At 39.8% G+C, this 23700-nt stretch overlaps 2 protein-coding genes across 4 annotated transcripts in view; both read right to left on the bottom strand.

The window, feature by feature from the left end:
* Positions 1–3751, bottom strand: part of KIAA1958 (KIAA1958 ortholog) — a 104418-nt gene extending 100667 nt beyond the window's left edge. For all 3 annotated transcript variants that reach the window (XM_045840244.1, XM_045840243.1, XM_045840242.1), the window contains exon 1: positions 3619–3751. The gene's annotated coding sequence lies outside the window, so the exon portion shown is untranslated. The remainder of the gene's footprint in view (positions 1–3618) is intronic.
* Positions 3752–8578: 4827 nt separating this feature from the next.
* Positions 8579–23700, bottom strand: part of HSDL2 (hydroxysteroid dehydrogenase like 2) — a 59376-nt gene continuing 44254 nt past the window's right edge. The window contains exon 11 of the mRNA XM_045840816.1: positions 8579–9344. Within this exon, the coding sequence (XP_045696772.1) occupies positions 9232–9344 (113 nt within the window). The 3' untranslated portion in view covers positions 8579–9231. The remainder of the gene's footprint in view (positions 9345–23700) is intronic.

Genomic DNA, 23700 nt, shown 5'->3' with positions numbered 1-23700 from the left:
CAAGTGTAAGACTTGCAACAAACTTGAATATTGCTACATAATGTGCCCTTCTCCAGAAAAGTATATTAACCTTTGTTGACACTGAAAACAAAGTAACATTCAAAAATGTGCATCTTCAGTACTTTTGGATTCTTGACCTTTACTTGAATTTGAGACTAAGCTTTACCAAACAACAGAATGTACACTGTAACTAGCCAACCACATGCCTCATTATGGAATCTATGCAATGCATTTGTTACCTAGGAAACAGGCCAGAGCACAGGCAGAGTGCAATTTCAGGATAGCAAAAGAATTCTCCCATTATGTCAATAAATAAAGTCTCATAAATCAACTAATCAAAAGCAAAGTCAAAAAGTATCATGTAAGAATTAGGCTCAGATGGAACTTTTTTAAAGAAAAAAAAAAGAAACCTATGGTGCTTCTGCTAGCAACTATGCAGATCTCTTACGTAATATTATGAACAGGTTTCTTTACAAACACAAACTGTCAGAAAATAAACTGTTCAAAATAAATGGCTTCTCTCCAATCTTCAGCTTCTCTATATTTGACAGTATTTAAGAGAAAAAGCCACTCTAGAGCCAGCCTCATACATCTGGTAGCAGAATATTAATCCAAGAGTAAATTCTACATTTTCTGCAAGCAGCAAGGGTTTGCACTATTTTTAAACAATGCAGGACATAAAGGCTAGAATAAGAGGTCACTCTCAGTCAGACCTGCTTCCCTCCTAGCCAACAAAAACTACACACAAAAAAAGGACTTGCAAGTCATAAATCTATTCTAAAAAGTAAAATCGTTACTTGTCAGCTTTCCATTTGGCTATTACTAATGATAATACTAGTCATTTGAGGGTTCCAGTTTATGTTAACTGGAACATTTTTGAGTTGCCTTTAAAGGTACCACACTGAAAATTAACAAACAGGAAAAGGGTAGAAAAGCCCACGGATTTTTAAGCCTATCGTATTTGACTGTGGATAGCTTAATGTTGTTTAAAAAAAAAGAATCTGGTGTCATATACTGCTCACCTATATTTAAAATCCAACTTTATACAAATTAAAAACTCCAAAGTAGCAGTAAGAAATGTCAACCATGAAAAGTGAAAAAGAATTTATATGCCTTCCTAAACAACAACATACCAAAAGGAAAATCAGTTGAAAACATGTAAGATTCTCTGGCATGCCTCTGATTACAGCAAAATATTATTATACAAAACCCCCAAAAGTAGTATCTACACAACACAGTCAAAAACCCAAACAACAAAAAGCAGCCAGTTGTACTGCCAATCCCAGAAAACTGTTAAGCACAACTACAACTTTGCCAAGCAGTTCTCAACACAGTCCACACTCTCTTACTGTTCAGTTTACACAGTGACTCTTTGTTACCCTTATCACTAAGACTCTCGTTCTTGTAAATAAATACATAAACAAGCAACTCGATTTGTTCACTTATCTTTTTTAATACTTCTAAGAGCTGATGAAGAGTGTATAAGAGCTGCAACTCTGGGAGGATCTTAGAACTCCAACGCCCCGTTCAGGATCAAGCCTGAACAAATTGCAATACCCACCCTCTCTGGGCCATCCATCCTTAATGGAAAAGAAAGAGGAACCTTGCTCAAGGGCCTACCAGCAGCTGGTACAGAGCTCCATGCCTTTGTGCAGAGTTTAAATTCACTTATCTAACCTAGACTGGAAGAGATAGTCTAGATCATCTCTTATTTTATTAGTTCCTGCTAAAATAGTTCCATTAGGAACTAATAAAATTTGATCAACTCAAAGGGGCTGGCAAGATCGTTGCTAGATGTTCCCTCTCCAAGGTTTTAAGGGTACAAAAATGTACACTCCAGGCATTTACAATATTCGGCATGCAATGATATTGATCAGTTAATGCAACTAAAGCAAGAATCCAGGATAAGTTTTTCTTCCAGAAAATGCTTTTAGGTATACCTGTTTTCTTTTTTAAATGACAAAACTCAGTCTGTCTAATTAAAACTGCTTAAATTGTATAATGTTTTCTGATGAATTTCTACATGATGAAAATCTAAACAAATATTTTTCCACCATGTTTTTCCTTCAAGTTTAGATATTGTTTTTATTTTTTAACAAAGCCTCTATTTTCTACATACAGCCGTACATGTAACTGAGTGCCCCCAAAACAGTTTTTTATACTATTTTTGGTAACTGTGATATTTAAGTTTGTCGATATGGATTTTAGGCAAAAATAAATAAAAAGTATCCAGAAGTGTGCAGCAGACTGAAATTAATAAAAAGATATAAATCTATACCTGCATTAAAAATCTGAATCTGTAAAATTAATTTTCTGGGTGCTTATTCAACTTCATTTATTATTTGAGTATCTGAAATACATAGCAACTGTTTGTAAGAAATGTAGCCAGAAAAAAATATAAATCAGAAATATCACGATACTTCTCAAAACGTTGTATCCACTAAATATGCAACCCAATCGTTGGGTTATGTACAGAGTACTCTTAAGTACATATAATAAAATAGGGAAAACACAACCATGGGGGCGGGATATCACACTGTGAAAGATCTATCCCGAGTAAGCAAAAAAGAAAGGTTTCAGCCTAAACGGAAAGCTAGGTAATTGTTCACTGCAGTCTAAATTACCCACCGTGGAAGCTGTCACTACCTGACTCACTTGTTAACTGTTTAAATAGGTATAAGATTCTATCATGTTAATCATAAGGAGTCTGGGAAATAACAAAACTTTACCCCAAAACTTTAAAATATACACATATAAAAAACTATAAAAATCACAGCCATGTTTGTCTTTTATTTCTCGCCTTTAAGTCCCTATCTTAACAAGAAAGAAAAGGAAAGGAAAGGAAAGAAAAAACGAAAAGAAAGTCACCCGAAATCCCACAACCATTCTTTGATTTTGGTTTGACTCTCGCCAGCCCAACCTCCTTCCACCCAGGGAAATACATTTCTGGATGTATTTGATAACAAACACAAATCACTGTGCGCAGCCTCAGATGGGGGGCGGGGGAGAGTCTTTCGGAGAAAGCCCTCCTCCGTTAGAAACAATAAATAAGGGACCGAAGCGCTGCACGTTCCTTCACACACGCCCCAAACGCACCTCCGCGTGCCTCCCGCGAGACACACGAGTCGGGCAAAGCCCGAACCACCTCTCCCCCACACCAGCTCAACACTTGGAAACTAAGAGGGTAGATCTTTTCTTTCCTTCCCGCCCTCTTTCCCTCAAACAAACCCAAAAGCAGGGGCAGGCGAGCTGTACCCTCGCAGCACGCCCACTGCCACCGCCGACAGGAGATGCTGGGCAGCAGGCGGCCCCCGGCAGGCGGACCGAGCAGTGGCCGCGGAGACTCGCTCCGGGAGCTCCCGCGCCGCGCGGGGTCTCCGCCAGTCACGCCCCCAAGCCCGTGGCCGCCGACGTCCGGCTCTCAGCCCCGACTCTCGGCCTTCCCACCCTCCCCCCGGCCCAGAGGAGACAAAAGGAGGGTTCAGCCGGGTCACAGCGCGGCTGCTGAGGGGGATGCAGACAAGACCCCAGCGTGGCCGCCCCCTACACAAAGGGACTCCCAGGCCACGGTTGGCGCGTCCGCGCTCGCCCCTGTGCTGCACTCGGGCTCTTACTCACCTGCAGGTGTCTGTGCGTCTGTCCATAGGAACGCGGGCCGTGGGGGGGCCTGCTGGAGCCGGGCAACCCGGGCAGGACTGGGCAGAACAGAAGGGGAGGGAGGGAGAGCGGCCAGAGAGCCGGGCAGCGACGGCAGAGAGAGCGGGAAGGCGCTGGGCGGGCAGCGGACCACGTCGCGGAGTGGGGTGCAGGATGCGGGGGCGCCAGCCTAGCTCCGCCGACCGGCGCGCACCGATCCGTGCGCCCCGGCTCCTCACACCCGGCTCGGTGCGCGGCGGGAGGGCTGGGGGCGGGGCGAGGGTGGGGCGGGGCCAGCGAGCGGGCGGGGGCTCGGACCCGGGCTTCAGCGGGCACCGGAAACGCTCCGTGGTCCGCGAGACCCACAGGAAGTGTGTAAGCGCCACTCCTACGACGGCGCACCGAGCTGGCCACAGTCACTGCCCCGAGGACGTGTGGCTCGACCCTCCTCCTACTACACACACCCTACTACACACACGTGCCCACGAGCTTGGTCTCCGCACCCTGAGCACCCTGAACGGTGTGCAACCCACGATCCCTGGGCTCGTTCTGAGGTGGGCGCACCCCCTCTTGCATCACGCCCGGGGTCCCGGCTGCCACTCGGAGCTCCTTACAGCTCCACCTAAAACCTGGGAGCAGACCTCTTTACGAGACCACGCTCCGTGGATGGCAGGTGTGTGTGTCACCTCTTTTACGCACTCAATAATTGTCTTTACACACAGGCTTGTGCAAGAACACTCTGACCAACAGACGTACACCCCACATTGACCGCTGCCCCGAGGAATTTTCTAATCCAACTGCAACACACGCATCCTTCCCACGGAAGGGGCGGGGCCGCTAAAAGCACCTAAAACGCACGAAGATTGAGGAATCATACAATAAATACCACCTATACTGCTCGTCACAACAGTAGTAGCAGTTGGACATGCTAGGTACTACCAGGCACCCTCCACCCTTATTTTACGTAGCAAACACTTTCAGAGCATTTGCTGAATGCCCGGAATTCACACTAAGTGCTTAGCCAACATTAATTTATTTAATCCGAAAAACTCTATGAAGTTGGTGTGAGCATTGCTATTTTATAGATGGGGAAACTGAGGCATAGAGAAACTTTGAAATCTGCCCAAGTTCACATCGCAGCAGGAGGAACCCAGATTCAGCCCAGGCAGTCTGGCTGCAGTGTCCAGTCTTTTAACCTTCTACTTACAGAAGTGAGCATCTCCAAAATAGTTATGATAATAATGACACTTGGAGCATATCTGATTAGTTGTATGTGGGTGGGGCTCACATCTTGACCTCATCCCAAATGTAACAGGGAAACCTCAGTCACTTATACTCTTAAGGTAGCAGAGACAAGATAGGACTGAGGCAGACAAATACTTAACTTCTGAACAAAGGAAAAAGGATTCTTAATACCTGGCTCTACCAACATTCCTCCTGGTCTAGGCTGAATATAAAATCTGTGCAAACATTTTTGACAAAATGATGTCTGTACAAAAAAAAAATAAAGCAAAACAGTTAATTGCTATATATTTCAAATATGTAATCCTGTGGAGAAACTGGAACCAAAAGAATTTAAAACAGGAGCTTGAGCCATTTACCTACTTACATTCACTGCAGCATTATTTACAATAGCCAAGAGGTAGAAGTAGCTCAAATGGCCATTAATGGATAAACAAAAGGTGGCATGTACATACAATAGAATATTGTTCAGCCTTAAGAAATTCGGTCACCTGCTAAAATATAAATGAACCTTGAAGATTTTCCACCAAGATCACGATCAAGGATATCAACTCTCACTACTGCTTTTCAACATCATACTGTTAGTCCTAGCCAATGCCATAACACAAGAAAAATAAAAGTTAAGATTCGGAAGGAAAAAATAAAACTGTTCATAGATGACATAATTGTCTTTGTAGAAAATCTGAAACAAATTACAAAAAAAAAATCCTGGAATTAATGAATGATTATAGTAAAGTTTAAGATACAAGGTTAAAATACAAAAGTCAATCACTTTGCTATACACCAGTTGTGAACAAATGAAAGTTTAAATTTAAAACACATTACCACTTATACTAACACTCCCAAAATGAAATACTTAGGTGCAAATCTAACATTATATGTACAAGATCTATACAAGGAAACCTACACAACTCTAATATAAGATATCAAAGAACTACTTAATAAATAAAAAGATATTTCATGTTAATGGATAGAGAGACAATATCATCAAGACATATATTTGTCCAAAACTACAATACAGATTCAATGTAATGCCAATCAAAATTCTATCAAGTTGCCCTGGCCAGATGGTTCACGTGGTTAGAGTGTCATCTCGTACATCAAAGGTTGTGGGTTCAATCCCTGGCCAGGGCACCTTCCTAGGTTGCGGGTTCTGTCCCTAGTAGGGGCATGTATGGAAGGCAACTGATCAATGTTTCTCTCTCACATCCATGTGTCTGTCTGTCTCTTTCTCCCTCTTTCCCTCTCTCTAAAATCAAACATGTCCTTGAGTAAGGATTTTAAAAAAAACAACCCAGCAAGTTATTTTGAGCATATCAACAAAATGGTTCTGAAGTTTATATGAAGAGGCAAAAGACCCAGAATAACTAATTCAATATTGAAGGAGAAGAACAAAGTTGGAAGACCAACTTCAAGACTTAATGTACAGCCATAGTAATCAAGTAGTGTTCCTTGGTTAAAGAATAAACAATAAATCAACGGGACAGAAGAGAGAGCCCAGAAAGAGATGGGCATAAATATAGTCAACTGACTCTTTGAAACAGGAGCAAAGATAGTCTTTTCAATAAATGGTATGGGAACAAATAGATAGCCACATGGGAAAAAAATCAATGTAAGCCAAGCCTTTACTCCTTTCACAAAAGTTAATTTACTGAAAATGGATCACAGATTTAAATGTAAAATGAAAAACTATAAAACTCCTAGAAAATAACATAGGATAAAACCTAGATGACCTTGGGTATGGCAATGACTTCTTAGACAAAATACAAGGCATGACTCATGAAAGAAATGATTGATAAGCTGGACTTCAATACAACGAAAACCTTCTGCTCTATGAAAGACAGCGTCAAAAGAATGAGAAAACAAGTCACAGACTGGGAGAAAATATTTGCAAAAGACATGTATTTGACAAAAGACTGTTTTCCAAAATATATAAAGAACCCTTAAAACACAACACAAAAAGTGAACAACCTGATTTAAAAATGGGCCAAAAACCTAAACAGATACTTTACCAAATAAGAGAGAGAGGCAGTAAGCACATGAGAAGATGTTCAACATCATATGTCATTAGGGAGCTGCAATTAAAACAACGAGACAGACACCACTACACACTTCTCAGTGTGGCCAAAACCACAACACTGACAACCAAATGCTGATGAGAATGTGGAGCAACAGGAGCTCTCATTCATTGGTGGTAGGACTGCAAAATGGTATGGCCACTTTGGAAGACAGTTTGGCAGTTTCTTACAAAACTGAACATATTCTTACTATACAATCCCCGTATTTTCCTTTGCACAATTTGCCATACTAGAAACTCAAAGTCCTTTTTCTTGGTGTTACTTCTCTAAAAAAATTACTCTTTTGTTAAGATGTTATATCAGCTCAAGTTCTAACCATCCCCTTGAGTTACTCACGTATGAATGCTCCCATGTACGAAGTCCGCCCAGAAGGTAGCCAGCCATGTAATGTGAAAAAGAGACATTTACTGAAGAAATGTAGATTACTTCAGGAATGTGGATTTGACTACCTTCACTTCTGACAGAAGAGTGCAGATTGCACAGTATTTCCTAGTAATGAGTGCAAAGGGGCTGCAGATAACCTCATCCAACTCCCTCAATTAGTAATGTGAAAACCGAGGCTCTTGTGAAGTTTCAATATCCTAAAGACTTTTCATTAGCAAGTTCATGTGGTTTAGTGACCAGAAACCAGAATTCCTGCCCCCACAATATTTCCTACTTTTTATGTTCCCAAAGCTTTGTGACCATATGGAGAGTACAGAAAAGGGAAGAAGTTTTTAGACAACTTCAGTAGAAAAGGAGGCAGCTGACAACATCTCTTTGTGAGCAGGATCCTTATGTAATTAGAAATGACTGGGAGATGCCAAGGGTGTTGTAAGACTACCACTCACAGTCACTCCACCTGGGCTTCAAGGAGTAGAAGGTGGGGCCTTCAAGTTCTATTCAAGGCCAATGTACTGGGAAGTTTTTGTTGGCTAGGGCTTGCTAATTTTGGCCTTGGGCTAGTCCTTTCCCATCTCTGACCCTCTGTTTCCTCATGTATAAAATACATACTAAATCCCCTGACATTATGATTCTATATAAAATGTAGGAATTAGTCAATTAGCTTAATAGCACAATAATATGAGTAAGTATGAGAAAGTAAAAGTATTTTACTCAGCAAGTATTTTTAACTAATTAAAATGAAAGGGATTTTTTTTTAAGTTTCGCTTTTTAAAAAAAGACAAACAAACAAACTATTGTATGAGTCTGCTAGGGCTGCCAGAACAAAATACCACAGATGGGGTGGCTAAACCAACAAAAATTTCTTTCAGTTCTGGAGAAGTCTGAGATCAAGGTGTCAGTAGATCTGGTTTCCTCTGTGGCCTCTCTCCTTGACTTGCAGATGTCCATCTTCTCGTGTCCTCACATGGTCTTTCCTCAGTGTGGACATCCCTGGTCTCTCTTTTGTGCCCAAATTTCCTCTTCTTATAAAGGCATCAGTCAGATTGGTTTCAGGACCACCCTAAAAGCCTCCTTTTAATTTAATCACCTCTTTTAAAGGCTTTATCTCCAGATACAGTCACTTCCTGAGGTACTAAGAGTTAGGATGTCAATATAAAAATTGGGGAGCAGACAATTAATCCTTTAACAACCATCTATTCTAATGCTCTCACTTCAAAGCATTGTTACCAAGCACGTACTTCTGGGGAGAAATTATTTTATTTTAAGACATTTTTGCATAATTTAAAATAGCATACAGATTAGTTGAGTTATATTAATATTTTCCTGTAGATAATTTACAGGAAAGCTAGTTAACAAAATGAAAAGCTGTTTATGTTTCATTAGTCTACAAAATAGTATTTATAAGTAGTTTATGATGTGATTCCTAGGAAAACTTATTGCAGACTATCTTATTTAAAGTATATAAAGATTCAAAATATCATTAAGATTTTTCATTGGTGTACAACTCCAAATTAAAAAGTTTGGAACTAACCATATTTTACATGGGAAGAAGATTTGAAAAGAGCTAATGTTACTTCACTGTGTGACCCTGATTGGTTGCTCATAATACTTTTCCCAGAAGAATAAGGCAAATGGTTTATAGCGCTCAGAGGGCAAAACTCACAAAACATAAAAAGCAGAATGTCTTTGAATTTTACTTAATGAAGCTTATGTTTGATTAGCTAGCTGCTGTAATTATAATTTCAAGTCTTACAAATACATAAATTCTCTTTTTTCCAGAGTAAAATTGCATATCTGTATCACACAATAGAGAATAAAACAAACATTAGATTTTAACTGTTGAGCCCTTTTACTTTTTGAGCTTAGAGACCGACATATTTTTTCTTTTCCTTCACAGCTTGGCATGCATCTGACTCATTAACTTCTCCAATTTGATGGCTAGCACCATGTTTCCTTTAATCTTCAATTTTCCTGACATGAATGCCATTGTTGGTTTTAGTGCCCCTAAAATGAGAAATTGAGAGGGGAAAGTGTCTATTAGTACCCGTAGGGACATACTGCTTCAAGAACATGCATTACAAAAAGAATCTCCTTGAGTTCTATAAATCTATGAAGCACAGAAATTTCTATTACAGCATTTTTAAATAAGTATCTTGGGAATTCCAATTCATAGACTTAAATGTTAACAATATCTTATAATATAAGAGATAATGTAAAAACAACAATCAGCAAAAGATTATAGCAAAAAGCTGAAAATGCAACATTTATATAATTGTTACAATACTCTCAAGGATACATGGCCCTCAAATGATTGAGGTAAACAAACACTATTTTAGTTAATGTTCCAATATATTATAGTTCATTAAATTTTTAACATTTCAAGTTTAGATTTTTCAAAAACAAATCTAAATGCATGTTATATTAAATGACCATTAAAACCATAGGTATGGACACAAAAGTATGTTAGCGTTATTTTAAAAAATATTTTATTTTATCTATTTTTAGAGAGAGTGGAAGGGAGGGAGAAAGCGAGGGAAAGACACATCAATGTGTGGTTGCCTCTTGTTCACCCACTACTGGGGACCTGGCCTGAAACCCAGGCATGTGCCCTGATGTGGAATGAAACCAGTGACCCTTTGGTTTGCAACTCGCGCTCAAACCACTAAGCCACACCAGCCAAGGCTGTTAGCATTATTTCAACCAAAGAAGTACAAGGACATAAAATGTGACCATTAAAACAACATTATAGCTAATTAGAACAAATAATAAATAGAAGCTCCACCAAGGCAAGAAACTTTATTTTTATTCACAGCTCTCATACCAGTGTTAGCACAGAGTCTAACACACAAAGCAATTAATGAGGAAACTGAGGCTCAAAGAGAATTTTGACTTTCTGAAGGTCACACAGCTTGTATATGATCGTGCTGCAATTCAAAGCCAGGTGTGTCTGATTCTCATTTATGGTTTTCTGAGCTATATTATTCCAATTCATATACAGGTCATATCTCCAAAGGGCACAATATGTATCTGGTGCATTAGGAAACGTTCACTGGGCCATGCACAGGCTATTTGTCAAAAAAAAATTTTTTTTGTGGGTTAATATATTGTATGTATACTGAGATAATAAACACTTTTAAATTGCTCTGTATAGGAGTTGTAGCAAAACATTTACATGAGGGGGAATACAAAAAACTGGAATATATTTTAAAAAATTGTGTATTCTTACATGTTAAAATTCAGTCACCTTTGAGTACTCTCTATTTGATGCAACACACCCATTGAGATGTTTTTTCCACTGCTCAAAATAAGTTTTAGAGCTCATTAATTCTGACACCTTTTAGTGCTTCTGCCATTTTTGTTTCACCTCTTCCACATCAGCAAAACGCTTCCTATTGGGAACCACCCTGCCTGGTTTCAGAAGCTATAACCCCCCCATGGCTAAGGCTAAGTGAGTGACCTTGGGACCATAAGCCACTAAGGAGACAAAGCTTATCTCCCTGGCAGGGGCGCTGCTTCTCTTCCTTTTACTTCACCCTGCCTAGCCCCCAATGCTTGATCGGTTAGCCAGTGACAGGTAAGATTCCCCAAGGAGGAACAACCTAAGACAGGCATGATCATGGAGAGGCCCCAGGGAAGGACTTGGGGGGCTATAGCAAAAAGGGGTGATGGACCCTCGCCCCTCGGCTTTGACATAGCCTGAGTCCTCATTCTGTCTGCAAGAAGTCTCCTAATCTCTTGACTGCCTTACTTCCCCTGCCTGACTTAAGCCTGAAACAATGCCTTAAGCCTGAAACAATGCTGGTGGTGGGTGTCATCCTGTGCTGGAAAGGGCAGATTCCCTGGAGTGATCAGGCCTAAGAAAGAATACATAAAATCCTGTGAAACCTGCTTTGCTAAGAATACTCTCAATTACATAATAAGGGTCTGAGCAGGGAATGAGTTTGTTCCTCAACATTTTATGCTCTTTAGCTACCTGACCCTAACTCAAAACAGGCCCTCAGAGTTCTTTGTATGCTATCTATTGTTTGATCCTTACTGCCTGACAATGATTAATGAGCTTTACATGTATTCCAGTGCAAGAGGAACCTAATAAAAACCCATTGAGGAAAAGACTCTTGGCCCTTCTCCTTTGAGATATCAGCCACCTTTCCTCCCCAAGCAGATCATGTCTTGGTAGACTTATTCTCATCTGTGACAGCCAGGGGGACCCTGCAGGCAGAGCACCCCCACAGTTTCCCCTTGAAGACTTTTTCATCCAGGGAAACAAAAAAAAAAAAGTCACTTGGGGAAAGATCAGGTGAATAGGGAGTATGTGAGTCATGCTGTTTTTGGTCAACAACTGCTGAACATCACCCTGGCTGGTGTGGCTCAGTGGATTGAGCACCAGTCTGTGAACCAAAGGGTTGCTGGTTTAATTCCAGTCAGGGCACATGTCTGGGTTGTGGACCAGGTGATGTTTCTCTCCCTCTCTTTCTTCCTTCCTTCCCCTCTCTAAAAATAAATAAATAAAATCTTTTTTACAGAAACTCCTGAACATGCAGTGCAGTGTGGGCAGGTGCACTTGTAAATCACCCATCATGAAGTGGGCAAATGTGTTGAAAGAGTCCTCAAAAAAAAATTCACTGAACCTGAACACAGCCTCTCACAACAATGCCAGCTGTACACTGATAACAGTGGGTTCCTAAACACTAATCTAACAGGGGAAGCCTGTACAACAAGGGACCAACACCCAGAAGATAATTCCAGGGTTTTTTTGGTCACCCCTTGTAGACTGGTTGCAGAGAGGAAGGATCCAGTCCAATATTGTATTATAATGAATAAACTGAGCTATGCATTAGTCCAAGGAAATGTGACATTAAAATACCTCCATTCAAGAGACTTCAGGTCAAGATGGCACCATAGGTGCCCCCTCACACAACCACACCAAAATTATAACTCAACAACAGAACAACCATCACCCAGAAATTGAGTTGAATGGAAGTCCAACAACTATGGAATTAAAGAAACCACATCCATCCAGACTTCTAGGAGGGGAGATGTGGAATGGAATGGTCCTACACCCACATGTAGATAAAAATTCGGGAGGGATATCTCAAGAGCTAGGAGTCCTAGCCCCACATCAGGTGCCCCCAGCCCAGGTTCCAGTGACAGGAAGATAAGTCCCCATAACTCTTGGCTGCAAAAACCATTGGAGATTGAATTGGTGGAAGAAACCTCTGGAGTCCCAAGCAGTTCCTCTTAAAGAACCCACACGTGGTGGTCAGTGGTCATAGCCAGTCCTTACAGCTGACTGGCCTAAAATCCCTCCCGTGGATCTGCCAACAGCAATCAAGGCTCAACTACAAGAGGAGTGGATACTCAGCCCACATGAAGGGTGCAACTTGAGTACCCAGCTTGGGTGACAGGGGAGGCTATGCCACTGGACCCTACAGGACACCTACTACATTAGGCCACACTACCAAGACAGGGAGTGATGGCAGCTCTACCTTATACATAGACACAGGGAGGCTGCCAAAATGAGGAGAAAAAGAAGCATGGCCCAAATGAAAGGACAGATCAAAGCTCCAGAAAAAGAACAACACAAAACGGAGATAAGCAATCTATCAGAAGTTGAGTTCAAAATCCTGGTTATAAGGATGCTCAAGGAACTTAGTGTGGACCTCAATAGCATAAAAAAAATCTGGTCAGAAATGAAGAATACAGTAATTGAAATAAAGAACAATTTACAGGGAAACAACAGTAGAGTGGATGGAGCTGTGAATCAAATAGATGATTTGAAATATAAAGAATCAAAAGAAAACCAATTAGAACAAGAAGAAAAAACAATCACCCCCTTGCCCCCCGCCATGTAAGCAGCCTGTGGAACAATTTCAAGCATTCCAACATTCATATCATAGTGGTGCCAGGAGGAGAAAAGAAAGAGCAAAACCCTGGAAATCTATTTTAAAAAATAATGAAAAAAAACTTCCCCAATTTGGTGAAGTAAATAGATTTGCAAGTCCAGAAAGCACAGAGAGTCCCAAACAAGATGGATGCAAAGAGACCCACTCCATGACACATCAAAATTAAAATGCCAAAGGTTAAATATAAAGAGAACCCTAAAAACAGCAAGAGAAAAGCAGTTAATTACCTACAAGGGAGTTTCCGTAAGACTCTCAGCTGACTTCTCAAAATAAACTTTGCAGGCCAGAAGGGATTGGCAAGAAATATTCAAACTCATGAAAAGCAAGGACCTACAGCCAAGATTGCTTTACCCAGAAAAGCAATCATTTAGAATCAAAGGTCAGATAAAGAGCTTCCCAGACAAGAACAAAGTAAAGGAGTTCATCACCAAACCATTACTATATGAAATGTTAAAGAGACTTATTTCGGAAAAAGAAGATCAAAACTATGAACAATAAAATGGCAATAAACATATCTATGAACAACTGAATCTGAAAACAAACTAAGCAAATAAGAAGAATAGAGCCCTGGCTGGTGTGGCTCAGTGGATTGAGTGTTGGCCTGCAAACCAAAGGGTCGCTGGCTCAATTCCCAGTCAGGCAACATGCCTGGGTTGCAGGCCAGGTCGCCAGTACAATGTGCGTAAGAGGCAACCACACATTGATGTTTCTCTCCCTCGCTTTCTCCCTCCCTTCCCTTCTCTCTAAAACCTAAAAAAAATAAAAGAAAAGAATAGAGACAGAATCATGGACATGGAGAACATTTTGATGGTTGCCAGATGGGAGTGTGGTATAGGAGACTGGGTGAAGAGGTGAGGGGGTTAAGAAGTACAAACAGATAGTTAAAGATAGCCATGGGATGTAAGGTACAGTATCAGGAACGGAGTAGCTGAAGAACTTACACGTATGACCCATGGACATGAACAATGGTGTGGAGATTATGTGAGAGAGTGTGGGGTGCTGGGGGGGCAATGGGAAAAAATGGGACAACTGTAATAGCATAATCAATAAAATGTAATTAAAAATACCTAAATTCATAAATAATAAAGGGTGATTTTTAATTTACATGGAAGATACTGGAAGATCTTTATTATTTGAAGAAACAGAACAGCCCCAGCAAAACCTTACAAACACTAATATTGGGGTGTCCTCCAGCCAAAAAACTGGTTCCCTGCTCTTATATCTACAGTGAAACCCACCTGTCCACAAGCCCACCAGTGTACTCACGATACACAGCTTCCAATCAGCTCTACTGAGCCTCAGTTATAAAGATAAATGGACATCAAATGAAGCCAAATCAAACAAACAAACAAACAAACAAACAAAACAGATAAAAGCAACTTGGAGGAAACAGAATGCAGCAGAGAAGAAAACTGAAACAAAGTATATGAATAACAAACAAATAAATTCCATTAAGTCATGTCCTCATTGGTAAGAGAATATGTAACACCAATGTATCATGAACAGGATGCTGGAGCAGAAAGGGAGAAGAGGAGAAGCACAGGAAAGAGGGAGAAAAGGAGGACAAAATGAAAAGGGGTGGGGAAAGGAGACAAAGAAGAGGAAGGGGGAGAAGGAGTGAAAGAAGGGGAATGGAATTGGGTAGAGTGTGGAAGAAGAAGGGAAACCTAAGAGAAGAAGAAAGAATGAGAAAACAAAAATGAGCTCTTGGGAATAACAATTTGATAGACAATATTAAAATACAATAGAAAGGAGATGCTTACAGATCCCTGGTCACAGCACTCAGTCAGTTTCTCTGTTGCAACAGTTTCCCACTATTGCAAAAGCATCTCCCTAGCCCTTATCCCAATAATCTTTTCAAATAAGGCATTTCTTTACTATTAAAAAAAAAAGTAACAGAAAAGAAAAATAAAGTGAATCAATCTCCTAAAAAATAATATGATTAAATCAGAGATCTATGTTTTTCCTAAAAGTGAGAACTGAGAAAACCAAGAATAGTACCAAAATAATAATAATAATAATAATAATAATAATAACAACAACAACAAAAGATACATTCCTAAGAGTCCCATCCAATACCCAGGAAAATGAAAGAAAAAAAGACCACACCACCTTGTATCATTGTGAAATTTCAGAATACTACAGAGAAAGATCATTTTGATTCTGAAGCTTTCAGAAAGGAGAGGGGTAGATACAAGAGAGTAAGAGGAATAGTGTCAAATTCTCAGTTGTAATCTAGAAGATGGAGCAATGCATTCAAATTTCTGAGGGAAAGTTAATTTCAACCCAGAAATCTCTACCCCACCAAATCATCAATGTGCTGGTAGACGACAAGTAAAATTACCCCTTTTGTATCCTTTCTCATGAAGGTACTGGAGAATGTGTGCCGCCAAAATGAGGATGTAAAACAAGAGAGAAGACATGGGATATAGAAATTGGAGATTCAATGCAGGGGAAAGTTAAAGAAATTTCTAGGATCACAGCTGTGTAGCAGGCCAGTATAATGAGATACCTGATTGTAACAAGATAGAGGGATCCAGGAAAAAAAAGTAGACTGACAGATAATTTGACACATTTGGCAGAGTAGAAAATTGTATGAAGAGGTTGTGAGGAGAGTACAGGGAGATTTTGCTGTTTCTTTATACCTGTACTAATGGGGGAAAAATGGGGCAACTATTAATATCCAGGAAAAATAAAAGTTCTGAGGGGAAACAATAATTGTATACTATTTGATTCAGCAGCAAACTATGCCAGAATCATAATTATTTAACATCAAGCATTGATTTAAACAAAAATTCTAAAATAACTACCTTATTTTGCCATGTATAATACATACTTTTCTTGCCCAAATTCTTTAGGGAAAAATATAGATGCACATTATACATGGGTAGTACTAATCCTATATCTATATAAATGTTTTTAAATTATATTTTATTGATTATGCTATTACAGTTGTCCTGATTTTTTCCTCTTGCTCCCCTCCACCCAGCACTCTCCACTCCCTCTGGCAATCTCCCCATTTTCATGTCCATGGGTCATGTGTGTAAGTTCTTTGGCTCCTCTCTTTCCTATACAGTACTTTACAACCCCCTGGTTACTCTGTAACTACTTATTTGTACTTCTTAATCCCCTCACCTTTCATCCATTCTCCCACCCCCTCCCATCTCTTTATCTTTAACCTTTGTCATTTTAATTGTGATATGCATTGGGTTGGGTCTCTTTATGTCCATCTTGTTTGGGGCTCTGTGCTTCTTGGATTTGCATATCTATTTCTTTCACTAAGGGAAGTTTTCTTTCATTATTTTTTAAAATAGGTTTCCGATTTGTTGCTCCTTCTCTTCTCCTTCTGGCACTCCTATGAAGTGAATGTTGGATTGCTAAAAGTTGTCCCACAAGCTGCTTACACTATCCTCAATTTTTTGCATTCTCTTTTCTTCTTGTTGTTCTGATTGGTTGTTTTGTGCTTCCTTATATTCCCAATCATTGACCTGATTCTTGGCTTCATCCACTCTACTGTTGTTTCCCTGTAAATTGTTCTTTATTTCAATTACTGTATCCTTCATTTCTGACCAGATCTTTTTTATGCTGTTGAGGTCCACACTAAGTTCCTTGAGCATCCTTATAGCCAGTGTTTTGAACTCTGCATCTGATAGACTGCTTTCTCCGTTTCATTTAGCTCTTTTTCTGGAGTTTTGATCTTTCCTTTCATTTGGGCCATGTTTCTTTGTCTCCTCGCTTTCACAACTTCCCTGTGTTTGTGTCTGTGTATAAGGTAGAGCTGCCATCACTCCCTGTCTTGGTAGTGTGGCCTAATGTAGTAGGTGTCCTGTAGGGTCCAGTGGCACAGCCTCCCCTGTCACCCAAGCTGGGTACTTGAGGTACACCCTTCATGTGGGCTGAGTACATCCTCTTGTAGTTGAGCCTTGGTTGCTGTTGGCAGATCAATGGGAGGGATTTACTCAGGCCAGTCCGCTGCAAAGTTTGGCTTTGACCACTTACTACCAATCTCCGGCCTCCATGGAGGATCAGCTGTGCAGGGGCAGGGTGGTGGTACTCTGATGTGGTCTCCTGGATGTGCTGGCTCTGGGGTTTCCTGGGTGGTGGAGGCCAAGATCAACCTTCACCTGTGTTTTACCTGGGGCCAGCCTATCTGAGTTCTAAAGCAATCTGAGATGGCTGCTACCTGTGCTGGGCATGGAGATTTCCTGGCAAAGCCAAGCTATGAATCTACACTGCTTGTTCTGAGCCTGGTGCTCACTGAGGCTAGCTGCTGCTGGTTTGAGAGGATTTAGGAAGTTATGAAGCATGAGTCATTCATATGGAAAAGCAGCTTGGGTGGGCCAATAAGTTGGGTGGGGTGGAGTCTCTGGGGATTTCTGAGGAGGGTCAAACAGTGTTAGCCAGGTTGATGGAATCTGAGATAAGGCACCAGTCTGCTGGCCCTGTGGGAGGAGGGCCCAGAAACAAGAGAATGGCCTCTGCTGGCCTTGATGCCAGACACCTCAGCCTCCCCGTGCACGCCACTGGTGTCCCTCAAGACTCCTCCCCTGCCAGCACTGGAGCCCAGAGGGAGTAAGTCTGAATAGGTGAGTCCATGTGTGCAGTCTTTTAAGAGGAACTGCTTGGGGTTCTAGAAGTTTCTTCTACTGAATCAATTCCAGCTGTTTTTCGCAGCCAGAAGTTGTGGCTTATCTTCCTGCAACTAGAACCCTGGGTGGGGGAGACTGCTGTGGGGCTGGTACTCCTCGCTCCTGAGATATCCCTCTGGAATTTGTATCCACCACATGTGGATGTGGGACCAGCCCTTTCTATGTCTGCACACCTCCCACAAGTCTGGATAGATATGGCTTAATTCTGTAGTTATCAGACTTCCATTCAACTCGATTTTTGTCAGTTCTGAGTGATGTTTTTTTAAAATTTTAGTTGTAATTTTGTTGTGGTTGTGCAAAGAGGTGAGCCATGTCTGCTTATGCCGTGATCTTAACCAGAAGTCCCAAGTGTTTTAAATTCTCTTATGCTTATGTATTTAAAACGTAACTCTAGCCCTAGCTGGTGTGGCTCAATGGACTAAGCACCAGCCTTCAAACCAAAGGGTCGCCAGTTTGATTCCCAGTCAGGGCACATGCCTGGGTTGTGGGCCAGGTCCCCAGTAGGGAATGTGCAAGAGGCAACCACACACTGATGTTTCTCTCCCTCTCTTTCTCCCTCCCTTCCCCTCTCTTTAAAAACAAATAAATAAAATCTTTAAAAAAAATGTAACTCCAGAAAGCAATAGCAATATCCATATGCAAAATAATACCCTGGAATACAATAATCAGTTTTGTTTCTAAATATAATTAAATAAATAATTAATTGAATTAAAAGATTAAAACAACAGATTTTTTTTCCTGAAAGTTTGGGCCAAAAACATGGGTGCACATTATACAAGGCAAAATACGGTATACTGGGAGGCTAAGAAAGGGGGAAGTGAAGCAGAAGCAAGGTACTATAAAGTACTTAAATCTTACCTATCAGTCTTTAGATCAGTGCGTCTATAAAAAATAAGTACTATAAATATAACACTGAGAAATATGAAAACATTGAGAACATGTGATTAAATAGAAAGAAATAACAAAAAGACCTGGAGACAGATTACCTCTAGGGAATGGAAGGGGAAAAGCCAATAAACCTATCATATATACTTTAAAAAATTGAGGTGATGTTTACATGACATAAGATTAACCATTTTAAAGTGAACAATTGAGTAGCATTTAAGTATAGTCACAACGTTGTATGACTACCACCTCTACCCAGTCCCCAAGCACTTCATGACCCACCAGGGAACCCTGTGCCCATTCTGCATCACCAGTTTCCCCTTCCTCCAGGCCCTGGTAACCACCAATCAGCTTTCTATGGGTTTACCTGTTCTAGTCTTTATATAAATGGATTCATACAATATGTGATGTTTTCTGTCTGGCTTCTTTCACTTAACATGTTTTCTAGTTTTATCCATATTGTATTATTAAAGTTTACAGCTAAATAATATTTTATTTTATATAATAAATAATAATTTGTATATAATAACTTGTTTATACATTCATCTGTTGGTGGGTTGTTTCCATCTTTTGGCTACCGTGCACAATGCTGCTATGAAAATGAGTATACATTTATCTGAGTATCTATTTTCAATTCTTCTGAGCATATATCTAGGAGTGGAAATACTGGCTATATTGTGACAGGATAGTAAGAAGCTGGGAAAATTCCTGGGCAAGTGGAATAGGAAAACTGAGACAAGAAAATTAAACAAGGCCAAGGCCAAACAATCTGAACAACTTACTGCCAGCTACTGAATCATAAGATCTATCATCCCTAACCAAGGACACTTGAGAGCAAATAGTTTATACCTCTCCTCCCTAACCAGATAATACATTGCTTAAATCTCCCTCGTCTGGGCAATAGAGAACAGAGACCCAATTAATGCCATCTGTGCCAGCTAAACCCAAGGACAAACGAAGTCAGAGGAACAAAAAACAAAAACCACATTAAAAGCCAGGCAGACCCAAGATAAAAGTAAAACAGTAGAGCTGACCAAATGATCGCCCCCTCCCATACACTCATTTTGATACATCAGCATACTAAAAACAGACTTGGAAAACTAATGAGTATTCTGCTGAAACCCTTCCCTAAGATACTCACTCACCTGCAGAAGAAAGATAAAAATACTTAAGACAAAGACCAGGTGACAGCTCACTCTAGTCTAGAGCATGATTGTGCCCCTTCTCGGGCATGAACTTTTTACTTCCTCCTAAACTCTAAGGGTCCCCATGAGAACTGCAGCCAGGGGAGCAGTGGGCAGCAGCTCACCACAGGCTTACCCTCTGATCCTCTCTCCAAGGCCCCCCTTTTCTCTCACTTCCCAGAGGAAGCTAAAAGCAGCCCCACCGTGGCTCGTTTCTTCCCCGGAACATTTCTAGACAACCACGGCAGAGCACCACCTAGGCTCTCTATCCTGTTGCTTCTTCTACCCTAAGTCCTTCCTACATTTCACTGTCCTCAGCTTTAATAGACATACTTTCAAAATCACCTGGACTTGTGAAATCTTTCCTACAAGAGTCAAGAACCCACACACTTCTGGCTGACCTGAGGCAAACCTGCTGCAGGCCAGTCCCTGTCCAGTAACACCATGGTAATTCTAGGTTTAACTTTACCCATACACTTATGGGTTTAACTAAAGCTACACATCTTTAACTGCTCTTTAATAAGGTTTCCAAAACCATTCAATGGAGAAAGGATAACTTATTCAACAAATGGTACTGGGACAATTGGATATTCACATGCAAACAAATGAAGGTGGACCCCTACCTTACATGATATACAACATTAACTCAAAATAGGTCAGAGGCCTGATTTTAAGAGCAAAAACTAAACACTTAGAACATAAGGTAAAATCATCAAAATTTGGATTTGACAAAGGATTCTTAGATCTGATAACAGAGGCATAAGCAATGACAACAACAACAACAAAACAGGTAAATTGGTCTTCATCAAAATTAAAACCTTTTGTGTTTCAAAATGTATCATCAAAAAAGTGAAAAGACAACCCACAAAAAATGGGAGATATTTTTTCTTTTTTTTTAAATTATATACCCAATAAGGTATATAATCATCATGTTGCATACCTTTTTTATATCTGAAATATATGAAGAATTCTTAAAACTAAAAGAAACCTTGATTAAAACAGGCAAATAGTCTGAATAGACATTTCTTCAAAGATTTTATTTTCATGTGCTTATTGGTCATATGGAGGAATATACATATTGGAGAAATATACATATGACCAATAAGCACATGAAAATACAATAACATCACTAGTCATTAGGAAAATGCTATAAAAAAAGAGCCTAAAAAATAACAAGTGTTAGTGAGGGTGAGGATATAGAGAAATAGAAACCCTCATACATTGCTAGTAGGAATAAAGGTGGTACAACTGCTACAGAAAAGTTTAATAATTCTTCAAAAAGATAAACATATGCTACCATGTGACCCAGCAATACAAGACAAAGGAAAACATACGCCCACACAGAAACTTGTATACAAATGTTTATGGCAACATTATTCATAACAGCTAAACAACCCAAATATCTGTCAAGGTGAACGAATAAACTATGGTATGTCCATATGATGAAATAGCATTAAGTCATAAAAAGAAACGAAATATTGACATGTGCTACAACTTGGATTAACCTTGAAAACATCATGCTAAGTAAAAGGAGCCACACAAAAAAATCACATATTGTATGATTCCATTTGTATAAACTTTCCACAACTGGCAAACCCACAGAGAGAAAGAAAGCATACTAGTTGTTGCCAGAGGACGGTGGAGGCTGAAATGGGGAGTGTTACTGGTATGGGGTGCTCTGGGGTGATGAAAAGTTCTGAAACTAAAGATTAGTGGCCGTTTGATGGAACTCTAAATGCAGTAAATTAAATGCCACTGAACTGTACACTTTAAGATGGTTTAATCTATGTTACATGAATTTCTTTTTTTTTAAGATTTTATTTATTTTATTTTTAGAGAGGGAAGGGAGGGAGATAGAGAGAGAGAGAAACATCAATGTGTGGTTGCTGGGGGTCATGGCCTGCAACCCGGGCATGTACCCTGACTGGGAATTGATCCTGCGACACTTTGGTTCACAGCCTGCGCTCAAAAGAAAAAAAATTTCTTTTTATTTTTTTAAGATTTTATTTATTTATTTTTAGAGAGGGAAGGGAGAGAGAAAGAGAGAGAGAGAGAGAAACATCAATGTGTGGTTGCTGGGGGCCATGGCCTGCAACCCAGGTATGTGGCCTGACTGGGAATCGAACCTGCGTCACTTTGGTTCGCAGCCCGCACTCAATCCACTGAGCTATGCCAGTCAGGCTGTTACATGAATTTCATCTCCATATTTTTAGAAAAGGGGATGGAGTACTACATCAATAATTAAACTTGAGCTCTGGCTGCTGTGGTTCAGTGGGTTGGCCTGTGAACTGAAAGGTCACTGGCTGGATTCACAGTCAGGGCACATGCCTGGGTTGCAGGCCAGGATCCTGGCTGGGGGCATGTGAGAGGCAACCAATCAATGTTTCTTTTGCACATCGATGTTTCTCTCCCTCTCTTTCTCCCTCCCATCCTCTCTGTAAAAAAATAAATAAAATTTTAAAAATAAAAAAAAGAATGAAACTTGATAACATGAAGAAGAAACATCCTAAAAGAAGCCAGTCACATACTGTACGGTTCTGTTCATATGCAAGTCCAGAACAAGGAAATCCATAGAGATCAAAAGTAGATTAGAAGTTGCTTAGGACTAGGGGCAGGTGGATGGGGGATATGAGGCGAATAATAGCTAATGGGCATGGGTTTCTTTTTGAGGTAATGAAAATGTTCTAAAAGCAACTGTGATGATGGTTACAAATATCTGTGAATATGCTAACTACTACTGAATTGTATACTTTAAATGAGTGAATTGTATGGTATGTGAATTATATCTCAATAAAGCTGCTTAAAAAATAAAAGCCATTAATGATAACAATAAATTAAATTAGTAATTTAAAAAATTTTTCCATAAAAATCTCTGGCCTAAATGTCTTCACTGGTTAATTCACAGGATACAAAAAATCAAAACACAGCCCTGGCTAGATACTCAGTTGGTTAAAGTATCATCCCCAATACACTAAGGTTATAGGTTTGATCCCCGCTCAGGGCACATACAAGAATCAACCAATGAATGCACAAATAAGTGGAACAACAACAACAAAATGGGAACAATTGTAATAGCATAAACAATAAAAAAAGAAAAATAACTTTAAAAAACATCTAGTAAGCACAGTATTCTATAAAGAATATATTCTGTCAATATATTAATCAGGTAATCTTGTTTAACAAATTTTCTTTCTATCATAATGCTTTACCATACAGTGGCCTCTACTGGCAAAAAGGAGAGATTCTGATTAGCTGGCCACTAGTTGCTTTAATTTTTTTATATTTATAATGTATCCATTATGTAAATTAGGTCATAGAAATGGCTATGGTATCTTAAAGGAGAATGCTTAGGATTATAAAGTCTAAATTGTGCCCATTCGAAAGAAAGTAGATGAAGTAAGAACAAAAGGAAAAAAGAAGCAAAAAAACTCACTCCCAATCTAAACTATTGCTATAAAGTAAACCTTACAAAAATACTTTTTAAAATTACTCATTTAACTGACTAATCTCTCTTTGTCAATCCAGGAAACAGAAAGTACATTCATAGAAATAAATAAATGAAGAGCCCATTAGTACACATTTATGCTACATAAATAAAATGTAAATTAAAGAAATAACTTGATTTTTGTACCTCTAAAGAGCAGAATAGCATCATAATTGAAAGAGCACAAGCTTGGGCTTGGATTCAAGTCCTAACTCGAACATTTACTCACTATGTGACCTTGGGTTTAATTCATCA

Source organism: Phyllostomus hastatus, unplaced genomic scaffold (genome assembly GCF_019186645.2).
Source record: "Phyllostomus hastatus isolate PE091 unplaced genomic scaffold, TTU_PhHast_1.1 phas_contig_34, whole genome shotgun sequence".
Classification (NCBI taxonomy): domain Eukaryota; kingdom Metazoa; phylum Chordata; class Mammalia; order Chiroptera; family Phyllostomidae; genus Phyllostomus; species Phyllostomus hastatus.
The sequence above is the reverse complement of the archived record's forward strand: the minus strand, read 5'-3'. Positions and strand labels throughout refer to the sequence as shown.